This window comes from Taudactylus pleione, unplaced genomic scaffold (genome assembly GCF_031769625.1).
Source record: "Taudactylus pleione unplaced genomic scaffold, aTauple2 ptg001574l, whole genome shotgun sequence".
Lineage (NCBI taxonomy): Eukaryota > Metazoa > Chordata > Amphibia > Anura > Myobatrachidae > Taudactylus > Taudactylus pleione.
In genome coordinates, this window is record NW_028285971.1 from 366801 (window position 1) to 393700 (window position 26900).

Consider the following 26900-nt stretch of genomic DNA (forward strand, 5'->3'; position numbering starts at 1 on the left):
CTAGCATCTGAGTCAGGGACGCCCAAGGAGGCTCCTGGGCAAGGGCAGAAGACGTACCTAGTTTAATATAACACGTTGTACATAGTCCATCCTGGACAACATCCTCCTCATTCAAGCTTGCTGCACAGTATTTCCATGACAGCAATGTAGGTGCAGTCGCTTGCTTGCTACTTTTGCCTTTGTTAGACATAGTCGCAGAGTATACACTAATATGCAACAGAATACACCAAATACAAATGCTATTATGTGACAGTGTATACAAATGGGTATCCACTATAGTGATCCTGCTTATGCTTAAATAAGGATAGCACAGGATATGGTACTGTGTAGAGTGCAACCAAACAGTATGTGACATTTATAAGGAGAAGTGAAATATAGTAGACCCTGAATACACCGATATGATAGGGTTATAGTTAGAATAAAGGAAAAGGCATAGGCTGACAGATTAGAAAAAATCATACAGACAGGCAGCGCTAGCAAAAGTCACATACTATGCAGGAAAACACTAACTGCAAATTCATTCAGCTACTCAGGCACAATGTCTGCTAGGCTATAGTGTACATAACCTGACTCCTGCGAGAGGTATGTAAGGGGACCGGACCAAGCGTTCTCCAGAGATAGCTGTGGCAAGAGCCTGCAGAAAATGGCCGCCAGAGACCTCTGAGGGGGCGGGGTCCGAGGAGAGCAGCTCAGAGCGTCCAGACCGCGGTGGAATGGCGCCTTGAGCTGGGGAAGGGGCTGCTGTAATAAGGAAAGCTGACCTCCCCTGGCTGAATTTTGACCACCGGGATGCTGGATTCCCGCACCATATGTACCCTGGTGGTCTAGTGGATCATGCGGTCGAGGCCGGTGTTCACTCTCAGCACCTCCGGTCTGTCCAGAGACCAGAAGTAACAGCCGCGGGCTACCGCAAGCGGCAACCCGCTTTACCTGTCCACTGCATCCGAGCTGCAGTCTGGGGTTCTCTGCGGGGCCGGCTAGCAATGTCCCCGGGAGCCCTGCCGAAAGTACCAAGCGATGCTATGGAGTTGTGGCACCCGAAGGGGTGGTGGTGCAAACTGATTGGCATCATGGGCGGGGTCTAGGGGGTAGGGACCATTGCATCCTGGCGGTTAAAACTTAACTGTTTGGTGTCCGTTCCTTATCCACCACCTACACCCCCTATGGTATCCCTGTGGATCCCTATGGACACTGAAGAAGAAATAAACCTTGTGCTGCATTGTATTGTACTGTAAGTCACTGGTTTCTTCTTCGCTCATTTATGTACTATGTAAGAGTCTGCAGAACACCTATAGCGCCATAAATAAAGGATAATAACGTGGCCTGTACATCCCTGTGTGCCTCTTTCCCTCTATACTGGTATGGCTCTAAGACTAATACTCGTTATAAATAGTGAAGTAACAGTATCTGCGTCATTGGCTTCATGAGCTAAAGACCTCATCACACCCAGTCAGCTCAGCCACGGCTGCATTCGTATTCAAAAGGACGGATACTAGCAAACAAACATGGTCACCGAACAGGAAGACTTTTGCTATCAGCGCTAACAATAATATACTATGGGGCATATTCAATTGGGCGCAAGTTTTAGTGAGGAAAAAAAACCTTGCGCCCAATTTTGGATTATCGCGGGTATGCGTGCTCCCGATACCATTTATCCAATTACGAAGAAGTGGTCGCAGGGTTTTCAGAGCTGAAAACCCTGCGCCGCGTAAAAGAAGTAAAAAATAGACTTACCTGCCCGGGGGTCTCCGGTGGTGTCTGTGGCCTCCCCTCCATCTTCTTACTGGGGTGGGGGCTTCTGGGAGGCTCCTGTGAGGCACAAGGGCTGCTGGGAGATGTAGTTCTCCCAGCGCCCATTACGGTGGGGGTCACACACACACTGACATACTCACCGCTACTGCAGGAGCCCGGGTCCCGAGGCTGGAAGCAGAAGACAGCACTTTGGAAGGTGATTATTACTGACTAATTAATCTAACTGAAAACTTCCAATTGCTTAATTAGTAATTAGGAGGGGGGGCCGCAGGGATCCCAGAGCATTTCCCGACTTTTTTTCCCCAAAATTGGGGATTTTAGGAAAAATTGGACGTGCTCTGGAAGTGCTGAGTGACAGCTCGCCCCCTTTTGTTGGCGGACCGGGGGGGGGGTGGCTGTCCAAACGGAGGCGTTCCTGAGGGAACGCTTGCCATTTGGGGGCGGCCCCATCACGCGTGATGTCAGTGGAGAGCTTCCGGCTCTGTTAGAGCCGAAAGCTCTCTGGGGCTTGCGATGAACGAGACCCTACCACAAGGGTCTCGTCGCAAGCCCTATGGTCTTGACCATCGCGACCATCATAATGGCCGCTCGCTGTAGCTGTGGGTGGTCACCCACAGTTATGTGAGAGGCCGCTCCAAAAAAAGAAAAGCCCGGCCCTGATTCAGAGCGAGCAGCTCTGAATCAGGCCCTTTATTCATCTTGATCAAAACATTTAAGCTTGCAGCCCGTCGTCGTGCCCATGAGATACCCCCTGTGCTCCGTGCTTAGCGTCTCCTGTGCATCTCAATCGCAGCCGCGTCCCTGTGCGCACGGATTCTGGACGCATACGCAGAAGAGATTACAAAAAATCTCTCCACTACGTACTACTTAGAATCAGGACCTTAATGTTATTTAGGAAGTATGCTTCCAAATAAAAAATAAAAAAAGTGAAAATTACACAACTGTACAAGTTTCCACGTGAATTAGGGGCTTTATTACGCACCACTGTATATTATTCAGTATTACAATATGTCAATTTATTGAAAGTCCAGCATATTAGGCATGTAACAAGATGGCACTCAACACGTCCTGTGCACAGAAGGGGAATGGGATTTACAGGCAACGGGGGTGAATGTGACAACAAGGCTACTACAAAATGGTGGCTGTCTTGCGCTCTGATTGGCTCTCGCTCACTGCGAGTTCGGCATTGGGATGGCTTGCTGTAATAACTTGGAGTGTTTCTGGATTGGCTTCTATGCACATGGATATACAAATAGGAGGTACTATGGATTTTGGCCTAAGACGCGGTAATATCGGTCTGCGTACGTCTACATGAAGCTGGCACTATGCGTTACGATGGCACATTCCTCTATAGCTCTGTCAGGTCATCATTAAAATACAAGTGTATGCTGCCTGTATACAGATCTGAATCCATCTTCAGCTCATCGAATTCCTCATCTTCATCCCGCACCCCGTTCTGCTCCAGGGTTAGGTCCATGTTCAGGGGAACCCCACAGTATTTCCAGGTGTAGCTGGCTGCGTGAGCATTGTAAGGCAGGTAACGATGGAGGATTTCCCACAGAGACTCCTCCGAACACACCTGCAAAAGACATAGATGAAGGCATGGACCGCCCAATTCCTGTGTATATCACCCTGCAGGGGGAGGGACAGGCTCATAGCTCCCTTCTGTCTGTGTCACCCTGCAGGGGGAGGGACAGGCTCATAGCTCCCTTCTGTCTGTGTCACCCTGCAGGGGGAGGGACAGGCTCATAGCTCCCTTCTGTTTGTGTCACCCTGCAGGGGGAGGGGGAGGCTCATAGCTCCCTTCTGTCTGTGTCACCCTGCAGGGGGAGGGAAAGCTTCATAGCTCCCTTCTGTCTGTGTCACCCTACAGGGGGAGGGACAGACTCATAGCTCCCTTCTGTCTGTGTCACCCTGCAGGGGGAGGGACAGACTCATAGCTCCCTTCTGTCTGTGTCACCCTGCAGGGGGAGGGACAGACTCATAGCTCCCTTCTGTCTGTCACCCTGCAGGGGGAGGGACAGGCTCATAGCTCCCTTTTGCCTGTGTCACCCTGCAGGGGGAGGGACAGGCTCATAGCTCCCTTCTGTTTGTGTTACCCTGCAGGGGGAGGGTCAGGCTCATAGCTCCCTTCTGTCTGTGTCACCCTGCAGGGGGAGGGACAGACTCATAGCTCCCTTCTGTCTGTGTCACCCTGCAGGGGGAGGGACAGACTCATAGCTCCCTTCTGTCTGTCACCCTGCAGGGGGAGGGACAGACTCATAGCTCCCTTCTGCCTGTGTCACCCTGCAGGGGGAGGGACTGGCTCATAGCTCCCTTTTGCCTTTGTCACCCTGCAGGGGGAGGGACAGGCTCATAGCTCCCTTCTGTCTGTGTTACCCTGCAGGGGGAGGGACAGGCTCATAGCTCCCTTCTGTCTGTGTCACCCTGCAGGGGGAGGGAAGACTAATAACACTATGTCACCCTACAGTGGGACGGACAGAGTCATAGCCCCCTTCTAGCTGGGTTACCAAGTTGTCATTATGGACATACCTCCAGACTATGCTCCTGGGATGTTAGGGTGTTAATGATACGGATGATCCGGGTTTTGGAGGACAAGTTGCCGATCTCGTACGAAGGCTCCCGCCACCAAGGGCGCCCAAAGTCAGTGTCCCAGTCTGAGCAGGGTAAAGAGGGGGGCACGTGAATAAAACGCCCCTGAGGTGTGTAGTATCTCAAGCAGCCAGTTTGTGGATCAATGTAAGTCTTGATCTGCGGACAAAGAGACAACACGAGGCGTTATAGGAAGGAACAAGGTGATTATTATACAGTAAGTAGAAATGACGTAGATAAGAGCCATACGCTGTATTTTATGATTGCACAGGATCTATGGACATGCGACAGCTGCTGGTAAGAATAGTAATTATAGTCTTTATTGCCTTTATCTACGCTGGCGTGCAGGTCCAACAGTACAGTGGGTCCCGGCTATTGGAACTAGGGTAACAGAATGGAGCCGGGGGACCACTAGTTTCTTTTCACCTGCTAGACCAGAACTCTGCCTAATGAACATAATGTAGAAAGACGTTTTGGATAGTTTATGGATTCATGCCCCCACCCTCCCTCATCACCAGCTGTAACCTCTAGACGGATATCACGGGTAACAGGACATCAGATTTGGTGGCCCAACCTCACCTACGTAACTCACAGGGCTTGGTGTAGACAGAGCACGGGGTGTGATTGGTCCCCTCAACACATATTAAAGGTAAGTGCTAGATACAGTGTGTGTATTTAACCAGCTATAGGACATAGCATAGGATTAGACATAAGATAAGGGTTAGAGGAAGGGGTTATGCTTTAACAAAGCTAAATACTTCCCAACAATTAGTTATTACTAGTAGCTTTGTACCAGTCATATGTCGGATTCGCCCCTGCTCCGATATACTTACCCTGTGCCCTAGTGTGCACCCAGCTATGGAATACAATACACATTTCCTAATTAAGGTGATTATATCAGACACAGCGAGTCACCCTGTCTGTACACACAGACATAGGGTCTCATTCAAACCCGGTCGCAAGCGCTGAGCGCTCGCAACCGGGTCGATGGTTAGGCCCCGCGCACGCGCAGCGGCCGCACTGTGCGTGCGCAAGCCCCGGAGCGAGAGGGAAACTCTCTTGCTCCGGAGCTCACTACAAAAGGGCCGGCTGTCGATGTTGATCGACAGCTCGGCCCGTTTTGTAGGCGGGGCGGGGGGGGGGGGGGGTGGCTACACAAACGGAGGCGTTCCATCAGCAGTGATGCCAGTGGGGAGCTTCCGGCTCGATCAGAGCAGGAGGCTCACTGGGACTTGCGGTTGCCGAGACCCAACATAAGGGTCTCGTCGCAAGCCCCGATGGTCGCGCTGGTCTTGACCATCGCGACCATCACCCTGGTCGGTCGCTGAGCTGTGGGTGGTCACCCACAGCTTAGCGAGCGGCCAGGAGGCCGCACTTCTCCATACACGCGGCCGCCCTCATTCAGAGCGATGGCTCGCATTTTGCAACCGCCTCTGAATGAGGACCATATTCCCTTGGCTAACATGAATATTCCACCTACAGAGCAACAGATAACATAACACAATATCATATATTACCAATATTAAGGCTGATACAAACACAGTATGGGAGTGAGCAGAGACATGCTAAAGGGAATGAAAAAACACGCACACTGAACGTACAGAGTTGTGACGTGTGCTAGGGCAGCACTCTAACGGGACATGGGGACACAAAAGTACATATTCAACTGGTTTTGTCACAGTAGCGGTAGGTACTCTAGTTACCAAGAGCACTGTCCTCTAATAGACACTTACGTCCCGAGTCTTGGGATTAAACCAGTGGCTGATGTCCTTCCCTGCAGCCGCGATGATTGGCTTCAATAAAATGTCGCCTGACGGAGCAGAAGGAGGCAATGAGAGACGGTGATGAAGTAGACAGTGATTGTGACAGATAGACAAATCCACGTATGGGATATACAGCTCTAATCTACTGCATGCCTTTATTCTAGATCCTTCCTAGTCTTCATTCACGTAGTTATTGTTTTCCACGTACGTAGGGTCATTTGGAAGACACTGCCCCTGTATACCCCAGCCCAGTGTCCCACATAGAATTGAAGGGGAATAGTAGTATTCTTTTTAGGTTAACCTACACATAGAGCCTCCGATGTAAAGTTGATTGCAAATCGCCTGCTCTCGGGTCATTCCGCATCAAATCAACACAATTTCCAACAAAATTCTACCTTACATTATCTCATTTCAATAAAAATTGGTATAATAAGTTCTGCCATGGGTGTAAAGGAAACCCCCAAATCTTACATCTGCCCAACTTCCTGAGCAACATGGTTTGTCCGGGGCACAAAGTAACTTTTTTTTCCCTTTCCTTAAGGCTTTGTTCCCAACTCAGAATAAGCCCCTTTATGTGCACAGAACACAGTACTGTTTCAGTTGTGGACGCCATTGCCGATTTTGGACGTGGTAAAGCGTTTTTTTGCTGCTTCGCATGCGTCTAATGCCGGGTATACACTTGTGTGACCAGCAATCGTGCCGGGACTCCCCGGACTTTCCATGATTGCCGGTACACACTGCAGCGATTACTGAAGGATGGAATGATCACTCGTTCAGTCCTCCTTGAACACGCATGCCGCCGCATGCGATATTGTCAGGTTTGATGTGCAGCGCATCAAACCTGATGATATCGCATGCGACCGTGGAAGCGCGCATATCGTGCATGCACACTACACGATTTGTCATTCCGATTTAGCCAAATCAGAACGACATCGCTCCGGCGTGTACGCAGCTTAAGTTGCGGCGTATGCATGCATCCCGATGTAAGTCCAAAACATGTAAAGTCACCTAAAAGGTCATGAACCATATCAGGGAGCCACCAGGGGGAACGGGGAAGAGGGACATAGAGGGGACATGAGTCAGGGGAACACAGGAGGAACATGAGGCAGGGAAACACAAGGGGGGGACACAGAAGAGACATTAGGCAGAGGAACAGGGGGCACACAGTAGAGGGACACAAGGGGACATGAGGCAGGAAATTAAAGGGGGAACATGGGTCAGTGGAACACAGGAGGGACATGAGACAGAGGGACAAAGATTGGGAGGGAAACACAGGAGGAGGACACAGGGGGGACATGAGACAGAGGGCACGGGTCAGGGGGACGAGAGCTAGAGGGACACGGGGGGAACAGATCGCGGGGTGGAATGAGACAGGGAGACATGGGTCAGGTGGTCAAAGGGGGGACAAGAGGTAGATGGACACAGGTGGGGCAGGAAAACTCTGCTGGGACAATGGTGAGGGGATGATAAAGGGGACACTGATCAGGGGGACAGACACAGGTCAGGGGACACACAGAGGGGACACTGGTCAGGGGGACATAGGGGGGGCACTGGTCAGGAGGACATAGGGGACACTGGTCAGGTGGACATAGGGGGACACTGGTCAGGTGGACATAGGGGGACACTGGTCAGGAGGACATAGGGGGACACTGGTCAGGAGGACATAGGGGGACACAGGTCAGGAGGACATAGGGGGACATAGGGGGGGGGACACTGGTCAGGGGATGATAAAGGGGACACTGGTCAGGAGGACATAGGGGGGACACTGGTCAGGTGGACATAGGGGGACACTGGTCAGGAGGACATAGGGGGGGGACACTGGTCAGGGGATGATAAAGGGGACACTGGTCAGGAGGACATAGGGGGGACACTGGTCAGGAGGACATAGGGGGACACTGGTCAGGAGGACATAGGGGGACACTGGTCAGGAGGACATAGGGGGGACACAGGTCAGGAGGACATAGGGGGGACACAGGTCAGGAGGACATAGGGGGGACACAGGTCAGGAGGACATAGGGGGGACACAGGTCAGGAGGACATAGGGGGGACACAGGTCAGGAGGACATAGGGGGGACACAGGTCAGGAGGACATAGGGGGGACACTGGTCAGGGGGGACACTGGTCAGGGGGACATAGGACATGGTTAGGAGGTCATAGTGGGACACTGGTCAGGAGGACATAGGGGACACTGGTCAGGTGGACATAGGGGGACACTGGTCAGGTGGACATAGGGGGACACTGGTCAGGAGGACATAGGGGGACACTGGTCAGGAGGACATAGGGGGACACTGGTCAGGAGGACATAGGGGGACACTGGTCAGGAGGACATAGGGGGACACTGGTCAGGAGGACATAGGGGGACACTGGTCAGGAGGACATAGGGGGACACTGGTCAGAAGGACATAGGGGGACACTGGTCAGGAGGACATAGGGGGACACTGGTCAGGAGGACATAGGGGGACACTGGTCAGGAGGACATAGGGGGACACTGGTCAGGAGGACATAGGGGAACACTGGTCAGGAGGACATAGGGGGACACTGGTCAGGAGGACATAGGGGGACACAGGTCAGGAGGACATAGGGGGACACTGGTCAGGAGGACATAGGGGGGACACAGGTCAGGAGGACATAGGGGGGACACAGGTCAGGAGGACATAGGGGGGACACAGGTCAGGAGGACATAGGGGGGACACTGGTCAGGGGGGGACACTGGTCAGGGGGACATAGGACATGGTTAGGAGGTCATAGTGGGACACTGGTCAGGAGGACATAGGGGACACTGGTCAGGTGGACATAGGGGGACACTGGTCAGGAGGACATAGGGGGACACTGGTCAGGAGGACATAGGGGGACACTGGTCAGGAGGACATAGGGGGACACTGGTCAGGAGGACATAGGGGGACACTGGTCAGGAGGACATAGGGGGACACTGGTCAGGAGGACATAGGGGGACACTGGTCAGGAGGACATAGGGGGACACTGGTCAGGAGGACATAGGGGGACACTGGTCAGGAGGACATAGGGGGACACAGGTCAGGAGGACATAGGGGGACACAGGTCAGGAGGACATAGGGGGACACAGGTCAGGAGGACATAGGGGGGACACAGGTCAGGAGGACATAGGGGGGACACAGGTCAGGAGGACATAGGGGGACACAGGTCAGGAGAACATAGGGGGACACAGGTCAGGAGGACATAGGGGGACACAGGTCAGGAGGACATAGGGGGACATAGGGGGGGGACACTGGTCAGGGGGACATAGGGGGGGGGACGCTGGTCAGGGGATGATAAAGGGGACACTGGTCAGGAGGACATAGGGGGGACACTGGTCAGGAGGACATAGGGGGACACTGGTCAGGGGGACATAGGGGGGACACTGGTCAGGGGGACACTGGTCAGGAGGACATAGGGGGACACAGGTCAGGAGGACATAGGGGGACACAGGTCAGGAGGACATAGGGGGGACACAGGTCAGGAGGACATAGGGGGGACACTGGTCAGGAGGACATAGGGGGGACACTGGTCAGGAGGACATAGGGGGGACACTGGTCAGGAGGACATAGGGGGGACACTGGTCAGGAGGACATAGGGGGGACACTGGTCAGGAGGACATAGGGGGGACACTGGTCAGGAGGACATAGGGGGGACACTGGTCAGGAGGACATAGGGGGGACACTGGTCAGGAGGACATAGGGGGGACACTGGTCAGGAGGACATAGGGGGGACACTGGTCAGGGGGACACTGGTCAGGAGGACATAGGGGGGACACAGGTCAGGAGGACATAGGGGGACACTGGTCAGGAGGACATAGGGGGGACACTGGTCAGGGGGACATAGGGGGGACACTGGTCAGGGGGACATAGGGGGACACAGGTCAGGAGGACATAGGGGGACACTGGTCAGGAGGACATAGGGGGGACACTGGTCAGGGGGACATAGGGGGGACACTGGTCAGGGGGACATAGGGGGACACTGGTCAGGGGGACATAAGGGGGGACACAGTGCAAATGGAGCAGGTAGGCAGTAATAGGAGCGGGTACAGTGAGACAGAGGAGCTGGAGATCGGGGCTCGGGGTCACCTCGGTGTTCTCCGGCCAGTCGGGTGAGGTCGTACACCCGGCCCAGGTAGGACACCCACAGATCGGAGGGGGTGCAGTGTACGGAGACCTCCCGGGGGGTGTAGTACGGCGCTCGGGTAGGAGACATGCCGACAGCAGCAGCGTTACCCCGGCAACGGGACGCGCTCAGCGACACTTCCGCCCTCACCATTCATTTCCGCGTTTCATCTGACGTCATTTCCGTCTTCTAGACGCGTTGCCTAGACCCTGGCCGCTGTGTGTGGGTGTGGCATGTGACGTCACACCCGCTGCTTGCTGGGAGCTGTAGTCCGGCTTCTGTGTCCCAGCGTGCAGTGGGGCGAGTGGGCTGCTGCTCGGCTTCGGTATGATGGCGGCTGTGCTGGAGGAGAACGGATGCAGCCCCCCAGCCGGGGTGAGTGTCCCGTAATCAGTATCACTTCCATTATGGGGGGGTCTCAGTACCACAGTATCACTTCCATTATAGGGGGGTCTCAGTACCACAGTATCACTTAGATTATAGGGGGGGGTCTCATTACCACAGTATCACTTCCATTATAGGGGGGTCTCAGTACCACAGTATCACTTCCATTATAGGGGGGATCTCAGTACCACAGTATCACTTAGATTATAGGGGGGGGGTCTCATTACCACAGTATCACTTCCATTATAGGGGGGTCTCAGTACCACAGTATCACTTCCATTATAGGGGGGATCTCAGTAGCACAGTATCACTTCCATTATAGGGGGGATCTCAGTAGCACAGTATCACTTCCATTATAGGGGGGTCTCAGTACCACAGTATCACTTCCATTATGGGGGGGGTCTCATTACCACAGTATCACTTCCATTATGGGGGGGTCTCAGTACCACAGTATCACTTCCATTATAGGGGGGGGTCTCATTACCACAGTATCACTTACATTATAGGGGGGGGGTCTCATTACCACAGTATCACATCCATTATAGGGGGGATCTCAGTAGCACAGTATCACTTCCATTATGGGGGGGGTCTCAGTACCACAGTATCACTTCCATTATAGGGGGGGGGGATCTCAGTACCACAGTATCACTTCCATTATAGGGGGGGGTCTCATTACCACAGTATCACTTCCATTATAGGGGGGGGGTCTCATTACCACAGTATCACTTACATTATAGGGGGGGGGGTCTCATTACCACAGTATCACATCCATTATAGGGGGGATCTCAGTAGCACAGTATCACTTCCATTATAGGGGGGGGGTCTCATTACCACAGTATCACATCCATTATAGGGGGGATCTCAGTAGCACAGTATCACTTCCATTATAGGGGGGGGGTCTTAGTACCACAGCATCACTGCCATTATAGGGGGGGGATCTCAGTACCACAGTATCACTTCCATTATAGGGGGGATCTCAGTAGCACAGTATCACTTCCATTATGGGGGGGTCTCAGTACCACAGTATCACTTCCATTATAGGGGGGGGGATCTCAGTACCACAGTATCACTTCCATTATAGGGGGGGGTCTCATTACCACAGTATCACTTCCATTATAGGGGGGGGTCTCATTACCACAGTATCACTTACATTATAGGGGGGGGGGTCTCATTACCACAGTATCACATCCATTATAGGGGGGATCTCAGTAGCACAGTATCACTTCCATTATAGGGGGGGGTCTTAGTACCACAGCATCACTGCCATTATAGGGGGGGGATCTCAGTACCACAGTATCACTTCCATTATGGGGGGGTCTCAGTACCACAGTATCACTTAGATTATAGGGGGGGGTCTCATTACCACAGTATCACTTCCATTATAGGGGGGTCTCAGTACCACAGTATCACTTCCATTATAGGGGGGTCTCAGTACCACAGTATCACTTCCATTATAGGGGGGGGTCTCATTACCACAGTATCACATCCATTATAGGGGGGATCTCAGTAGCACAGTATCACTTCCATTATAGGGGGGGGTCTTAGTACCACAGTATCACATCCATTATAGGGGGGTCTCAGTACCACAGTATCACTTCCATTATGGGGGGGGTCTCATTACCACAGTATCACTTCCATTATGGGGGGGTCTCAGTACCACAGTATCACTTCCATTATAGGGGGGGGTCTCATTACCACAGTATCACTTACATTATAGGGGGGGGGTCTCATTACCACAGTATCACATCCATTATAGGGGGGATCTCAGTAGCACAGTATCACTTCCATTATGGGGGGGTCTCAGTACCACAGTATCACTTCCATTATAGGGGGGGGGATCTCAGTACCACAGTATCACTTCCATTATAGGGGGGGGTCTCATTACCACAGTATCACTTCCATTATAGGGGGGGGTCTCATTACCACAGTATCACTTACATTATAGGGGGGGGGTCTCATTACCACAGTATCACATCCATTATAGGGGGGATCTCAGTAGCACAGTATCACTTCCATTATAGGGGGGGGTCTTAGTACCACAGCATCACTGCCATTATAGGGGGGGGATCTCAGTACCACAGTATCACTTCCATTATAGGGGGGGGTCTTAGTACCACAGCATCACTGCCATTATAGGGGGGGGGGATCTCAGTACCACAGTATCACTTCCATTATAGGGGGGGGTCTCATTACCACAGTATCACTTCCATTATAGGGGGGGTCTCATTACCACAGTATCACTTCCATTATAGGGGGGGGTCTCAGTACCACAGTATCACTTCCATTATAGGGGGATCTCAATACCACAGTATCACTTCCATTATAGGGGGGGGGTCTCAGTACCACAGCATCACTGCCATTATAGGGGGGATCTCAGTACCACAGTATCACTTCCATTATAGGGGGGGTCTCATTACCACAGTATCACTTCCATTATAGGGGGGGGTCTCAGTACCACAGTATCACTTCCATTATAGGGGGGGGGTCTCAGTACCACAGCATCACTGCCATTATAGGGGGGGGGGGATCTCAGTACCACAGTATCACTTCCATTATAGGGGGGGTCTCATTACCACAGTATCACTTCCATTATAGGGGGGGGTCTCATTACCACAGCATCACTTCCATTATAGGGGGGGGTCTCAGTACTACAGTATCACTTCCATTATATGGGGATCTCAGTACCACAGTATCACATCCATTATAGGGGGGGGGGATCTCAGTACCACAGTATCACTTCCATTATAAGGGGTGATCTCATTACCACAGTAACACTTCCATTATAGGGGGGGGTCTCAGTACCACAGTATCACATCCATTATGGGGGGATCTCAATACCACAGTATCACGTCCATTATAGGGGGATCTCATTACCACAGTATCACTTCCATTATAGGGGGATCTCAGTACCACAGTATCACTTCCATTATAGGGGGGGGTCTCAGTACCACAGTATCACTTCCATTATAGGGGGATCTCAATACCACAGTATCACTTCCATTATAGGGGGGGGGGTCTCAGTACCACAGCATCACTGCCATTATAGGGGGGGGGGGATCTCAGTACCACAGTATCACTTCCATTATAGGGGGGGTCTCATTACCACAGTATCACTTCCATTATAGGGGGGGGTCTCAGTACCACAGTATCACTTCCATTATAGGGGGGGGGTCTCAGTACCACAGTATCACTTCCATTATAGGGGGGGGTCTCAGTACCTCAGCATCACTGCCATTATAGGGGGGGGGGATCTCAGTACCACAGTATCACTTCCATTATAGGGGGGGTCTCATTACCACAGTATCACTTCCATTATAGGGGGGGGTCTCATTACCACAGTATCACTTCCATTATAGGGGGGGGGTCTCATTACCACAGCATCACTTCCATTATAGGGGGGGGTCTCAGTACTACAGTATCACTTCCATTATATGGGGATCTCAGTACCACAGTATCACATCCATTATAGGGGGGGGGGGGGGATCTCAGTACCACAGTATCACTTCCATTATAGGGGGTGATCTCATTACCACAGTATCACATCCATTATGGGGGGGATCTCAGTAGCACAGTATCACTTCCATTATAGGAGGGGGATCTCAGTTCCACAGTATCACATCCATTATAGGGGGGGGTCTCATTACCACAGTAACACTTCCATTATAGGGGGGGGTCTCAGTACCACAGTATCACTTCCATTATAGGGGGATCTCAGTACCACAGTATCACTTCCATTATAGGAGAGGGGGGGATCTCAGTACCACAGTATCACTTCCATTATAGGGGAGGGGGATCTCGGTACCACAGTATCACATCCATTATAGGGGGGGGGGATCTCGGTACCACAGTATCACTTCTATTATAGGGGGATCTCATTACCACAGTATCACTTCCATTATAGTGAGGAGATCTCAGTACCACAGTATCACTTCCATTATAGGGGGGATCTCAGTACCACAGTATCACTTCCATTATAGGGGGGGGGGGGTCTCAGTACCACAGTATCACTTCCATTATAGGGGGGGGATCTCGGTACCACAGTATCACTTCCATTATTGGAGGGGAGAAGGGTTTCCGTACCACAGTATCACTTCCATTATTGGAGGGGAGAAGGGTTTTCGTACCACAGTATCACTTCCATTATAGGGGGGGGGGGGTCTCAGTACTACAGTATCACTTCCATTATATGGGGATCTCAGTACCACAGTATCACATCCATTATAGGGGGGGGGGGATCTCAGTACCACAGTATCACTTCCATTATAGGGGGTGATCTCATTACCACAGTAACACTTCCATTATAGGGGGGGGTCTCAGTACCACAGTATCACATCCATTATAGGGGGGATCTCAGTAGCACAGTATCACTTCCATTATAGGGGGGGGATCTCAGTACCACAGTATCACATCCATTATAGGGGGGGGGTCTCATTACCACAGTAACACTTCCATTATAGGGGGGGGTCTCAGTACCACAGTATCACTTCCATTATAGGAGAGGGGGGGATCTCAGTACCACAGTATCACTTCCATTATAGGGGAGGGGGATCTCGGTACCACAGTATCACATCCATTATAGGGGGGGGGGGGGATCTCGGTACCACAGTATCACTTCTATTATAGGGGGATCTCATTACCACAGTATCACTTCCATTATAGGGGGGATCTCAGTTCCACAGTATCACTTCCATTATAGGGGGGGGGGGGGTCTCAGTACCACAGTATCACTTCCATTATAGGGGGGGGATCTCGGTACCACAGTATCACTTCCATTATTGGAGGGGAGAAGGGTTTCCGTACCACAGTATCACTTCCATTATTGGGGAAGGGGGGGGGTGTAATGTGTCACCATTGCCATGTAACCAGCACAGACGGGAGGTACTGTGCGCTGTATATACAGGATGAATAGTAGGACCCTGCATGTCTGTTACCAGGACTCTGACGCAGAGGTGGGTGACACCGCCCGGCACAAGCTGGAGTCCCTCCTGAACCGGAACATGAGGATAGAAATGACGGACGGTCGCTCGCTGATCGGCTGCTTCCTGTGCACAGACAGAGACTGTAACGTCATCCTGGGATCTGCGCAGGAATTCCTCCGCCCCTCAGGTGAGACCCCGTAACCCGCTGATAGAGAATATCAGGTGTCCGCCGCTTCCTGTAATAACCTTTCCTCCCCTCCCTCAGACTCCTTCCCCATCCGAGAGCCGCGTGTCCTGGGTCTGGCCATGGTTCCCGGCCATCACATTGTGTCCATACAGGTGGAACTGGAGAGCGTCACCTCCCCACAGTACCTGTGATTCCCGCGGAGACCGCTCGGGCCGGAGACTGGTGTATGTGTGTATATGTATATATCTCTGCCTACAGCCCTGTCTGTTATCACTTGACATTTGGGTATAGTACAGTATACATCCGTCTTTCTATTCTTCCTAAAAGATTAAATTATATTTTATTGCCTGCTGATGTCCGTTCATTCTTCCTCCTTGTCCGTCTCGGAGGGGTGAGGGGAGGTCTAGTTTTGGTCTGACTTGGGGGTAATAGCAATTGCATATATGAGAACATGGATATACGTACATACAGCACAATGTATTGCAGCTTCTTTCTGAAGGGTTGTTCCAAAAACAAGGAATAAAAGCATCTCGTGAATCACTGATCTGTTACACGCTGCTAGAGTGGATCTAACCCCAGCCTTTCCGAGTACATAGCTTGCTTGGGAATCCACGTGTACGTGGCCCTCACTCCGCCACGCCACTAGTGTGATGTTACATTGTGTGAGGGGCTCAAACACCCAGCGCCAATAGCTTTTCCCAGGAGAATGGCGGGGACATATCCCAATTTTTTTTTCTGTGTAGAAATGACTTCCACGGAGCGCAGTTGTCAGATGGGCAGCAAAGGGGATAATCCCATTTATTTATAATATAGTATAACATGGCATGTAAGCTACTGGTATTTATATCCAGGTTACACTGGATCTGTTAGCGCTGATTGTTGGGGTTTCAGTAATTGCTTGAATAAAGCCGTGGGCTTGTTCATGGCGATTTTGCAAACCCTGCACCCTGGAAAGTTGTTATACTTAATCTCCTGCAGCTTGTGTTTTCCTACATGGAGGTCACTCCCTACCAGCTCTCACTGGCTGGCAGACTAATTTCTGTCTCCGCCCCCAGCGCTGTTTGGACAAGACTATTTTGTACTGTCAAGACCTGGGAAGGGGAGAGGGGTTTGATAGGTGAGAGAGACTGAAGGGGGACAACAAACATTGAAGGTAGAGAAATGGAGGGGAAGGATGGGATGGGGGGACAGAAATGAGAGGGAGATGGAGGGGTGAGGAGCTCAGGAATGAGATGGGGGGTGGTGAGGACAGGATTAGGGCGCGATGAGGGGGAAAGAAATGAGTGCGTAATGTAGGGAGGTTAAGAGGGGCAGATCTAAACAGGAAGGTGAGGGGGGCAGAGATGAGAGAAGGGGAGGTGGAGCAGAGGTACTGGGGTGATGGGGACAGAGATGAGAGACGGAGATGGGAGTGTGAGCGGGACTAAGATGAGAAGGGGAGGTAGGGGGGGGATTCAGGTGACCAGTGGAAGCTAGGACACTATCCAGGCAGTGCTGCAGTAGCGTGTCCACACATACCCAGAAGTAAGCAGTTCCAGGTGCCGATGGTAGAAGCCTGGCTGGAAATAAGTTTTCCAAGTGCCGGTGAAGGAGCTTAGTGGTGGAAGCGTTACAGTCCCATGGCGCAGTGGGCAGAGTCAATAACAGGCGGTTACTGGCGGTAATATTTCAAGATCCGGTAGGATCAAAAATAATGTAATTGAGTGGTGAGGCGAGGTCATTCCGTCACAGTCCTTAACCATAAAATCCGTTAGAAAAGTCTGTCAACATTCAGTCTCTTATTCTGGACGTGGACTGATACAGGAGACAGATGGGTACAAGTGTGTGACGGAGGTGATAGAGATAAGAGATGGGGGAGGTGAGGGGGACGTAGATATTATACAGGAATTATGGGGGAGTGGGAGGGATAGAAATGAGAGCCCGGGATACGAGAGGGTGACAGGGACATAGGTAGGGGATAGAGATGACACAAGGGGAACGTAGATGTGATACAGTAATTTGAGGGTGTGAGGGCAACAAAAATGAGGGAGACAGTTGAGAGACGGGAGGGGGGAAACACACTGCACGGCCGGGCTTGGTAACTAGTTACCTGACCTATGACGGGTCCAAAATACTAGTTTGATATGTTTCAGCACTTATTGCAGTGCCGCCGACCTGCCACAAGATGGTGCCACAGTTCCATATTCATCTGCTGTTGTGTGCTGGGTCTACGCATGAGGTCACGCGCGTGGGTGACCCATGTACACAGAGCTGCGTGTGATATGAACGTTCCGTACACTGGAATTGCATTACGTACCCTGAAGTTTCTGTGCCGTGTCCCTAAAGCAGCCTGTAACACGGGTCACACGTGTTCCTCACTCGACCACAACAAGGGAGCGCTGCCAGGACAGATGGCCATTCAGTATGACGCACGCTTCCCATCGGCCTGTTCTATGGGATGCACGGTTTCCAGACATCCACGTAACTGACCATTTGGAGCGGATCTGCGCTGTGACTGTTAGACATGAGGAGGAGAGATTCAGTATGAAGACGTTATAATCTGGAATATTAGATCCAGCAAAGGATAACGGTGTCCTGTGTAATTGCAGAAAAACTCATAGGACAAGTTTAATGAAATCTCCCTGAATATCGTCATAGTACAAATGTCAGTATTTTCGCCAGGTCCCAAACCTGATCCTAGATTTATGAACGGCGATTTTGTGATTAAAAAGTCGCCTTATCATTCTTGCCTAAATCGGAAGAGCTGCCGACATCTTGCCGTCTGGTTGGGAGAGTCTATCCCCCGTCTCCTCATACGTGGCTAGTTCTGTCCGGGCAGAGATCAGACCATCGGGACTGCCTGCGGATTTTGGTCACTAGTCGCCTCACATGGGATTAATAATGATCTGCTCTTTCCCTGGCAGGTACAACCTTCCCCAGGCGACGTGATGCAGGATCTCCGCGCGGGACTCTAATGGCATTAATAGTGCCTGCACCCGTCCCACACACTCTATCCACATGCCCTTATTGGACCCTCCTCAGTCAGGCTTCCGTTCCCAACACTCCACGGAGACAGCACGCACAGGTCTATTCAGTCGTCCGATATAGGGGGATAAGGCTGAAGATTGTATAGGTGTGTATGCTGGACCGCTGATAAACGCCTTATAACGCTCCTGCAGCGGTCGGGAGGTCACAAGTTGTGGGTTATTTATTATTTGTCAGTCCGACCTGATCCCAAAGCAGCACGTACACACTGAGCCATGTGCGCACGGGCTGATCAGGAGCGTTTACCCCATCAGCAGAGTGAATGAATGGGTGTACGTCCAGCATAGTGAATGATCTGATCACTGCGAAGTCTACAGGCCAGTATTAGGCGCTGTGGAACCCTTGTGGCGCCATATGAATAAAGGATAATAATAATTACTGACTTCTGTGTCGGTGAGTAATGAATACACCTGTGCTCCTGCTGGGTGACCTGGAAAACGTGACCAGTGTGAGGTCCTGAGGACCGAGTTTGAGAACCTGTGCTCTAATCCATGCCCTCATTATTTCCCGCATTGACTATTGCAATAATCTCCTTACTGGTCTTGCCCAAACCAGACTCTTACCACTACAATCCATTTTGAATGCAGCTGCGAGGCTGATCTCCACCACTAAACGTTCATCATCTGCTGATCCGCTCTCAGTCCCTCCATTGGTTACCTGTGTTCTACCGCACTCAATATAAAAAAACCTTTTACTTACACTTAAGGCTATTACCCAAACCACCCCTAGATACATCTCTTATCTCCTAACACCTCCCAATCCCACATCTCCGCGCGGCACAAGATCTGCATCTCATCCTCACGCATCACATGCTCCCATTCCCCATTACAGGACTGTTTTCGGGCTGCACCCCTCTGAGGAATGCCCACCCACGCACAATAAGACTTTTCTCTAATCTCCAGACCTTCATGTGTTCCATTACATCCCCTCTATACAGTACACACATTACGTTCCATATGGTCTCTTTTCTACACTCACTGACGCTAGACCAACACTGAGTCATACAGCCCAACAAGAGTCTCCGCAATCTGGCTGGGCCAATGTGTAGCACCTATCCCTGTGTATCACTCTTCCCTATAGAGTGTAAGCTTACGAGCAGGGCTTTCCTACCTCTATGGCCCGTATTAAATTAGCCGCGAAAAAGTCCCGGACTTTTCGCCTGTTCGGGAAGCGACTTCGCGGCTTGCGCGTCCTCGCGTTTCACCCTATTCAATTGCAGAACAGGCAAAAACGGAAATCGGCGAATGCATAACAGGCGGAAAGTATTGAATAGAGTGGGGGGAATCAGTCTGTAGCCCAAAATAAGACGCACTGACACTGGAAATCATTACAGATGTGTACTCTTATGGTGCATACACACGGTCAGATTTTTCCTTCAGATCTGAACGATAACGATTTAAAAATCGTTCAGTCGTTCATATCTGAAGGAAAATCTGACATGCCTGAACGATGGACGATGCGCGTTCCCGATGGTCAGATAACGATATCTGACATCTGATGTGTTTGCAGTCAGACTTGGACAATTCCATTCATTTTAATGCTGTCAAAAATCGTTCAAATCTTTGGTCAAATCGTTCATCTGACAAATCTGACCGTGTGTATGCTCCATATGTTGTGTTAACAGCTTTCTAGAAGCTTTTTTGTAAAAGAGGTGAAAAATTATAGAAAACAGTATTTTTTGATGAAAATAAATAGTCCAGTAAAATTTGGGGTACTTGAAAATGGGTGCTAGCATATTTGTGTCTCTCTAAAGTGCAATTTAAAAAAAAAGTGAAAAATCCACCTGCTGCAAGCACCTGCACTCCTAAAAACGCCTGGTCCATCCATACAGCCCCCAAGAAACCTATTTCGCTAGTTTTTATCCTTGTCCCCCCACTTTTTTCATTTTTGACTCAAAAATTTTCTTTTTTTGGGGGTGTTCTGAGGTAATTTTTTTTTTGTTTGTGGCTGATTCGTCTTTTGTGGGGGTGCCAAAGGGTTCTGAATCTGTTCCCCACATTTGCACCCCAAAATAGAGATTTTGTACTTTTTTCCGCCTGCCATTCATTACAGAGACTTTTCCGCCTGTAACAGTGCATCGAGTTTCCGCTTAGGCGAAAACGTCCTGGAATTGAGTTTGGAGATAAAACGCAAAAAGTCGACAGGCGGCAATAGGCGAAGCTTTTTCGCGGATTACGGCTTTTCGCGTCTAATTGAATCCGGCCCTATGTCTGTCTGTTATTACCCAGTCTTGCTTTATTACTGTCTGTTCCATGCTATATACACAATTATAATGACATACAGAAAGGCAGACGAGCGCATATAACTTCATGTTTGATGCTGTATATAATGGGACATATTTGCTACCCCATTTTAGTCACTTTTAGACCTTACAGATAATACTCCCAGCAGGTGAATATAAAAATTACATTTATTTTATTCCATCTATTAACACAAAAGGTAAAATATAAAGGCGACAGTTCGTGGCATGATCGTTTAGCACAGAGGTGGAGAAACCACAGGCTCTCCAACCCTTCTGGAACCACAACTCTCAGCACGCCTGGCCAGTCTCTGCATTGGCTGGAGAGCCTCTGGCGTGGAGGTTGCGAGGTCACCTGCAGGGATAGACGAGTGGGCGGTGATTGGGTGTCAGTGGTTGGAAGACACCACATCACCGCGGGCCTCGGTGCAGAATCAGAGTCTCTGGAAGGGCGCGGTTATCCGGTGGTAGAGACAGGACGGTGAAGACGACGGCTCCTTACACCCAGGCCTTGCTCTCCGTGGGGTCTTGCTTGGCTGGTTGCCTCTGGGTTGCCGCTGTCGTCGTCGTTCCTCGGTACATGGCCCGGCTGTAGGGCAGGAAGCAGGAGCCGAGCTTGAAACACCGGGCGATGCGTGCGTACCCGGCCAGGCCGAGAATCAGGAAAGGCAGGACCAGCACCACTCCAAAGACCAGCAGCGTCACGCAGGCTGTCGGAGTGAGGGAGGATGGGCAGAGGGTCTCTTTGGGCCGGCGGAACTGGATGGGGGGGAGAGAGAGAAGGAAAGGGTTAATGCAATACGGTCTCTGGGCGTAGTGCGATGATGCAGAGAGAGCGTGGCTCGGTCTGGTACTGGAATGTGCGAGGGAGGCTCTCCGTATACATTACACCTCTATCACAACACCTTCTGGAACCCACGTCCGACCACTAAAATCAGCTTCAAGTTAGCTCAGCAGATAGAGACTTTGGGGCCTATAGAGTAACATTGGGGCGGCTCTATACAAAACGTCACCCAGAAATCCATCACAAGATGGAGGAGGAGGAGATGAGGGCCCTCCGATAAGCTCGCCCCCTGCTATGTAGGCAGCAATTGGCTTCTATTTGTCCAGTGTCACCAATGTAAATCTGCTCTAAAACTGTTAGCAGCCAATCAGAAGTGAGCTTTTGCTGTCAGCAAGTCAGACAATAGAATTGGACGTCTGATTGGTTGCTGTGGTTTCTGCACAGATTCGTTACCCTTGCAGCATTGTTAGTAAGTACCCCCTCATTATTATTGCACACTGCAAGTAGTTATCTTGTTTTTACATTGTGAATAATTCAGTAATCGATGTAGAGGAAAGATATTCTGCCCCGAGAATAGCTCTATATATCGATTCCTTAATTAAATACCAGTCATAGATTTCACTAGAAGATTTTCCCTCGGATGCCTGTGGGGAGCAGCTGCTGTTGGTGTTTACAGTACATTAGGAGTGACCTATGACCTAAGGGCAGCCATTTTGTGTGTTGAACCACTGTCCATCTGGAAACATTAAAGTGATAGGATGATAATAGCTGGGCTCACATTATATATCTGACTGACTGTAGAGAGAACTCAGAGATGGACACTGTAGCGCAGCCGCTCTGCTGCATTTACCACAGCCCCCGTGTGTACTGTGTATAACTGCTGCATTTACCACAGCCCCCGTGTGTACTGTGTATAACTGCTGCATTTACCACGGCCCCCGTGTGTACTGTGTATAACTGCTGCATTTACCACGGCCCCCTTGTGTACTGTGTATAACTGCTGCATTTACCACGGCCCCCTTGTGTACTGTGTATAACTGCTGCATTTACCACAGCCCCCTTGTGTACGGTGTATAACTGCTGCATTTACCACGGCCCCCGTGTGTACTGTGCATAACTGCTGCATTTACCACAGCCCCCGTGTGTACGGTGTATAACTGCTGCATTTACCACGGCCCACGTGTGTACTGTGTATAACTGCTGCATTTACCACAGCCCCCTTGTGTACTGTGTATAACTGCTGCATTTACCACAGCCCCCTTGTGTACTGTGTATAACTGCTGCATTTACCACAGCCCCTATGTGTACGGTGTATAACTGCTGCATTTACTACAGCCCCCGTGTGTACTGTGTATAACTGCTGCATTTACCACAGCCCCTATGTGTACGGTGTATAACTGCTGCATTTACCACAGCCCACGTGTGTACTGTGTATAACTGCTGCATTTACCACAGCCCCCGTGTGTACTGTGTATAACTGCTGCATTTACCACAGCCCCCGTGTGTACTGTGTATAACTGCTTCATTTACCACAGCCCCGTGTGTACTGTGTATAACTGCTGCATTTACCACAGCCCCCGTGTGTACGGTGTATAACTGCTGCATTTACCACGGCCCCCGTGTGTACTGTGTATAACTGCTGCATTTACCACAGCCCCCTTGTGTACTGTGTATAACTGCTGCATTTACCACAGCCCATATGTGTACGGTGTATAACTGCTGCATTTACTACAGCCCCGGTGGGTACGGTGTATAACTGCTGCATTTACCACAGCCCCCGTGTGTACTGTGTATAACTGCTGCATTTACCACAGCCCCCTTGTGTACTGTGTATAACTGCTGCATTTACCACAGCCCCTATGTGTACGGTGTATAACTGCTGCATTTACTACAGCCCCGGTGGGTACGGTGTATAACTGCTGCATTTACCACAGCCCCCTTGTGTACTGTGTATAACTGCTGCATTTACCACAGCCCCGTGTGTACTGTGTATAACTGCTTCATTTACCACAGCCCCGTGTGTACTGTGTATAACTGCTTCATTTACCACAGCCCCCGTGTGTACTGTGTATAACTGCTTCATTTACTACAGCCCCTATGTGTACGGTGTATAACTGCTGCATTTACCACAGCCCCCTTGTGTACTGTGTATAACTGCTGCATTTACCACAGCCCCCTTGTGTACTGTGTATAACTGCTGCATTTACCACAGCCCCGTGTGTACTGTGTATAACTGCTTCATTTACCACAGCCCCGTGTGTACTGTGTATAACTGCTTCATTTACCACAGCCCCGTGTGTACTGTGTATAACTGCTGCATTTACCACAGCCCCCGTGTGTACTGTGTATAACTGCTGCATTTACCACAGCCCCCTTGTGTACTGTGTATAACTGCAGCATTTACCACAGCCCCCGTGTGTACGGTGTATAACTGCTGCATTTACTACAGCCCCGGTGGGTACGGTGTATAACTGCTGCATTTACTATACCCCGTGTGTACTGTGTATAACTGCTGCATTTACCACAGCCCCCTTGTGTACTGTGTATAACTGCTGCATTTACCACAGCCCCTATGTGTACGTTGTATAACTGCTGCATTTACCACGGCCCCAAGCTTGTCCATTCTGGCTGCAGCCAAGCTCCATAATTCAATGTATTCACATATACCAGATATTTTATCAGGAGATTTACTGCTCTGCGGCGCCAGTCGTCGCATTATCGCTTACAGCGCGGGAAAATGCTGCCGTTAATCGTGTGTGAGAAAGTACCGTAACCTTTACGTTATCACTGGTCACAGAGCAGGCACCATCTCCCCGGGACGCGGATAATCATGGGCTCCCATTAATATACTATACTAATAAATACCTTACTAAGATTTCAAAGAACAAATTTACAGGTTTACACAATAAGCTTAGAATGAACTGTTTTTTTGGTGGGGCGTTTTATCTTAAAAAGTACAGGTTGAGTCTCCCATATCCAAAATGCTTGGGACCAGGGGAATTTTGGATATCGGAATATTCTGTGTATTGGAATAATTGCATACTATAATGACATATCTTGGGAATAGGACCCCAATATACACACATAATGCATTTATGTGTTCTATACACCTTATACACACAGCCTGCAGGTCATTTTATACAATATTATTAATAATTTGTGCCTTAGACAAAGTTTGTGTACATTGGACCATCAACAATCAAAGGTTTCCTTATCTGAGTCATGACAAAAAATTCTGTATTTCGGAATATTTGGATATGGGAGACTCAACCTGTATATATGTTTTGTTTTTGTTTTTTTTGTGATAATGGAACATTTACTTATCATTCCCTGTTTATTTGTTCTCCCTGTGCTTGGTGCTGCGTCTCCCACACTCCTGATAAAAAAATGAACCCTAGTGTTTATGCGTGTGTGTGTGTACATGTGGTAGGGAATAAAGGGGTCTATGTACTAAGCAGTGTTATGGAGCGAATCGTCCCTTGTTTGCGCACCTTGAGTGACATCGTCCCGTGTAACAAACACTGAACAAAATCAAGAACAATATCATTCAGGGCCGGGCACCCTCCATCATCCCCGAACATGTTCAACCTGACATTATCGTCAGGTTGGACGGGAGGTTCGGACGATGAACGTTAACTACCAACTACAAACGGGAGCGCGCATTGGTAGTTATCGGTCATCGTTTTGGGGGCAGAAAGTGAACGATTTTTTTGGGCGACTGAACGATAATATCCAAATAATCGCTGCGTGTGTACGCACTTTTAGGAGACAGAGTGAAAAGTGATAAAGTACCAGCCAATCAGCTCCCAACTGTTATTTTTCAAACACAGCCTGTGAGATGACAGTTGGGAGCTGATTGGCTGGTAGCTTATCTCATTTCACTCTGTCTCCTAACACTGCTTAGTTAATAGACCCCAAAGGGCCTTAATTCATTACGGATCGCAACTGCGATAACGCAGGCAATCGGCCGATTGCTGCGCATGCATCGTGGTACCCGTGCGCGGACTAGCCGCTGCGATGGCAGAGACTACGCAGGCCCATCGCAGAGTGATTGACAGGTAGTGCAGTTTGTGGGTGGTGGAGCAGTGAATGGCTGATATCGTCTCTGTAAAGCGCTGCGGGATATGTCTGCGCTATTCAAACAACAAATACATTTTCGCACAGGGCAATTTCCTTTTATTATTATGTAGCCCTGATATAGAGATATATGGGGGTCGATTTAATTAAACACAAGCGGGGGCAAGTTGCCTCTGCAATGGTATGGAGACGCCACCAACAGCGCCGCGACTCGCAGCCCGGACTCCTGGATGTTTGGACGTAGCCCTTATGGGGCTGTGAACACAAATCTGTGAGTAGCACTTACCTGGTTTGACCCCCCTAAAAAGAATACTGCAAACGGTCTAAACCTCTATAGCATGCTGGTGCTTGTAGTCCCACAACATCTAGTCACACGTAGCACAGATTAGCAGGTCTAACAGAACCCAGATTGGCCATTACCAGCCCCACCCTACCACAGACGGTCACATAGAGTGGCAGTGGATACTGACCTGCGGGTGGCACAGGAACCCATACAGAAGCATGGCGGCAGATGGCAGCAGAGAACCTCCGCACATCACAATGAATATCCCCAGGTTGGCAGCGCCCACCAGCAGGTTATGAGCGGTGATCAGGACAGCACAGGCCCAGCAATCCAGTGGCTCCCTGGGCACAGGCGGGGCGGGAGTATACGGCGGGGGCAGAGCACCTTCACCCATTGCTGCCAGGCTGATGTCTGAGCTGGGCATGGACCTCTGTGTCCTCTCTCAGGCTGCTTCCTATGAGTCTGTTTTCTGACCCATCTCCCTTTCCTCCCCCTCCTCTTATCTAGGAATGCAGCTGTGCCTTACTCCCCTAATACCCTGCGCACAGCCTCAGGAATGTGGACGTCCCCCCCCCTATATCACCACCCACCCCCCTTCATAAATACAGAGTGCAAGCTCTGTGGTCAAGACCTCACCCACTAATAAACTCGGTGAGTGGTGGGTCATACACAGCAGCACTGTATGGTAGAAGACCAGCTGTACATATAATGTGTTGGGAAATAATTCATATGCTGCTATTGCTGCTGTTAGTACATCTCATCAACACGTTACTGGTTTAT

At 50.4% G+C, this 26900-nt stretch overlaps 3 protein-coding genes across 4 annotated transcripts; 1 reads left to right on the forward strand and 2 right to left on the reverse strand.

The window, feature by feature from the left end:
* Positions 1-2702: 2702 nt before the first annotated feature.
* Positions 2703-10455, reverse strand: CYB5D1 (cytochrome b5 domain containing 1). Of its 2 annotated transcripts, none has more exons than XM_088464085.1 (4): positions 10374-10455; positions 6078-6154; positions 4285-4503; positions 2703-3331 (listed from the first exon to the last, which is right to left on the reverse strand). In XM_088464085.1, the coding sequence occupies exons 1-4, from the start codon at positions 10378-10380 to the stop codon at positions 3101-3103; spliced, it is 534 nt and encodes a 177-aa protein (XP_088320211.1). In that variant the 5' UTR covers positions 10381-10455; the 3' UTR covers positions 2703-3100. The 2 variants fall into 2 exon arrangements, with proteins under 2 accessions (XP_088320211.1, XP_088320210.1); XM_088464084.1 differs by lacking the exon at positions 10374-10455 and adding an exon at positions 10187-10367.
* NAA38 (N-alpha-acetyltransferase 38, NatC auxiliary subunit) lies at positions 10442-16061 on the forward strand. Its single transcript, XM_088464086.1, has 3 exons — positions 10442-10598; positions 15542-15713; positions 15792-16061. Exons 1-3 carry the CDS (start codon positions 10551-10553, stop codon positions 15902-15904), a joined length of 333 nt encoding a protein of 110 aa, XP_088320212.1. The 5' UTR covers positions 10442-10550; the 3' UTR covers positions 15905-16061.
* A 5102-nt stretch (positions 16062-21163) lies between these two features.
* Positions 21164-26562, reverse strand: TMEM88 (transmembrane protein 88). Its single transcript, XM_088464089.1, has 2 exons — positions 26308-26562; positions 21164-21735 (listed from the first exon to the last, which is right to left on the reverse strand). Exons 1-2 carry the CDS (start codon positions 26542-26544, stop codon positions 21475-21477), a joined length of 498 nt encoding a protein of 165 aa, XP_088320215.1. The 5' UTR covers positions 26545-26562; the 3' UTR covers positions 21164-21474.
* Positions 26563-26900: the final 338 nt, after the last annotated feature.

What these genes read in the sequence shown, in the direction of transcription:
- CYB5D1 (XM_088464084.1), bottom strand. Translation starts at nt 10,313, where the DNA reads ATGTCTCCTACCCGAGCGCCGTACTACACCCCCCGGGAGGTCTCCGTA. An exon ending in ACTGGCCGGAGAACACCGAG is followed by an intron (nt 6,155 to 10,186) that starts GTGACCCCGAGC and finishes CTGCTCCGTCAG; the next exon opens with GCGACATTTTATTGAAGCCA. An exon ending in TTAATCCCAAGACTCGGGAC is followed by an intron (nt 4,504 to 6,077) that starts GTAAGTGTCTAT and finishes CTTTGTCCGCAG; the next exon opens with ATCAAGACTTACATTGATCC.
- NAA38 (XM_088464086.1), top strand. Translation starts at nt 10,551, where the DNA reads ATGATGGCGGCTGTGCTGGAGGAGAACGGATGCAGCCCCCCAGCCGGG. An exon ending in GATGCAGCCCCCCAGCCGGG is followed by an intron (nt 10,599 to 15,541) that starts GTGAGTGTCCCG and finishes GTCTGTTACCAG; the next exon opens with GACTCTGACGCAGAGGTGGG. An exon ending in GGAATTCCTCCGCCCCTCAG is followed by an intron (nt 15,714 to 15,791) that starts GTGAGACCCCGT and finishes CCCCTCCCTCAG; the next exon opens with ACTCCTTCCCCATCCGAGAG.
- TMEM88 (XM_088464089.1), bottom strand. Translation starts at nt 26,544, where the DNA reads ATGCCCAGCTCAGACATCAGCCTGGCAGCAATGGGTGAAGGTGCTCTG. An exon ending in GGTTCCTGTGCCACCCGCAG is followed by an intron (nt 21,736 to 26,307) that starts GTCAGTATCCAC and finishes CCCCCCATCCAG; the next exon opens with TTCCGCCGGCCCAAAGAGAC.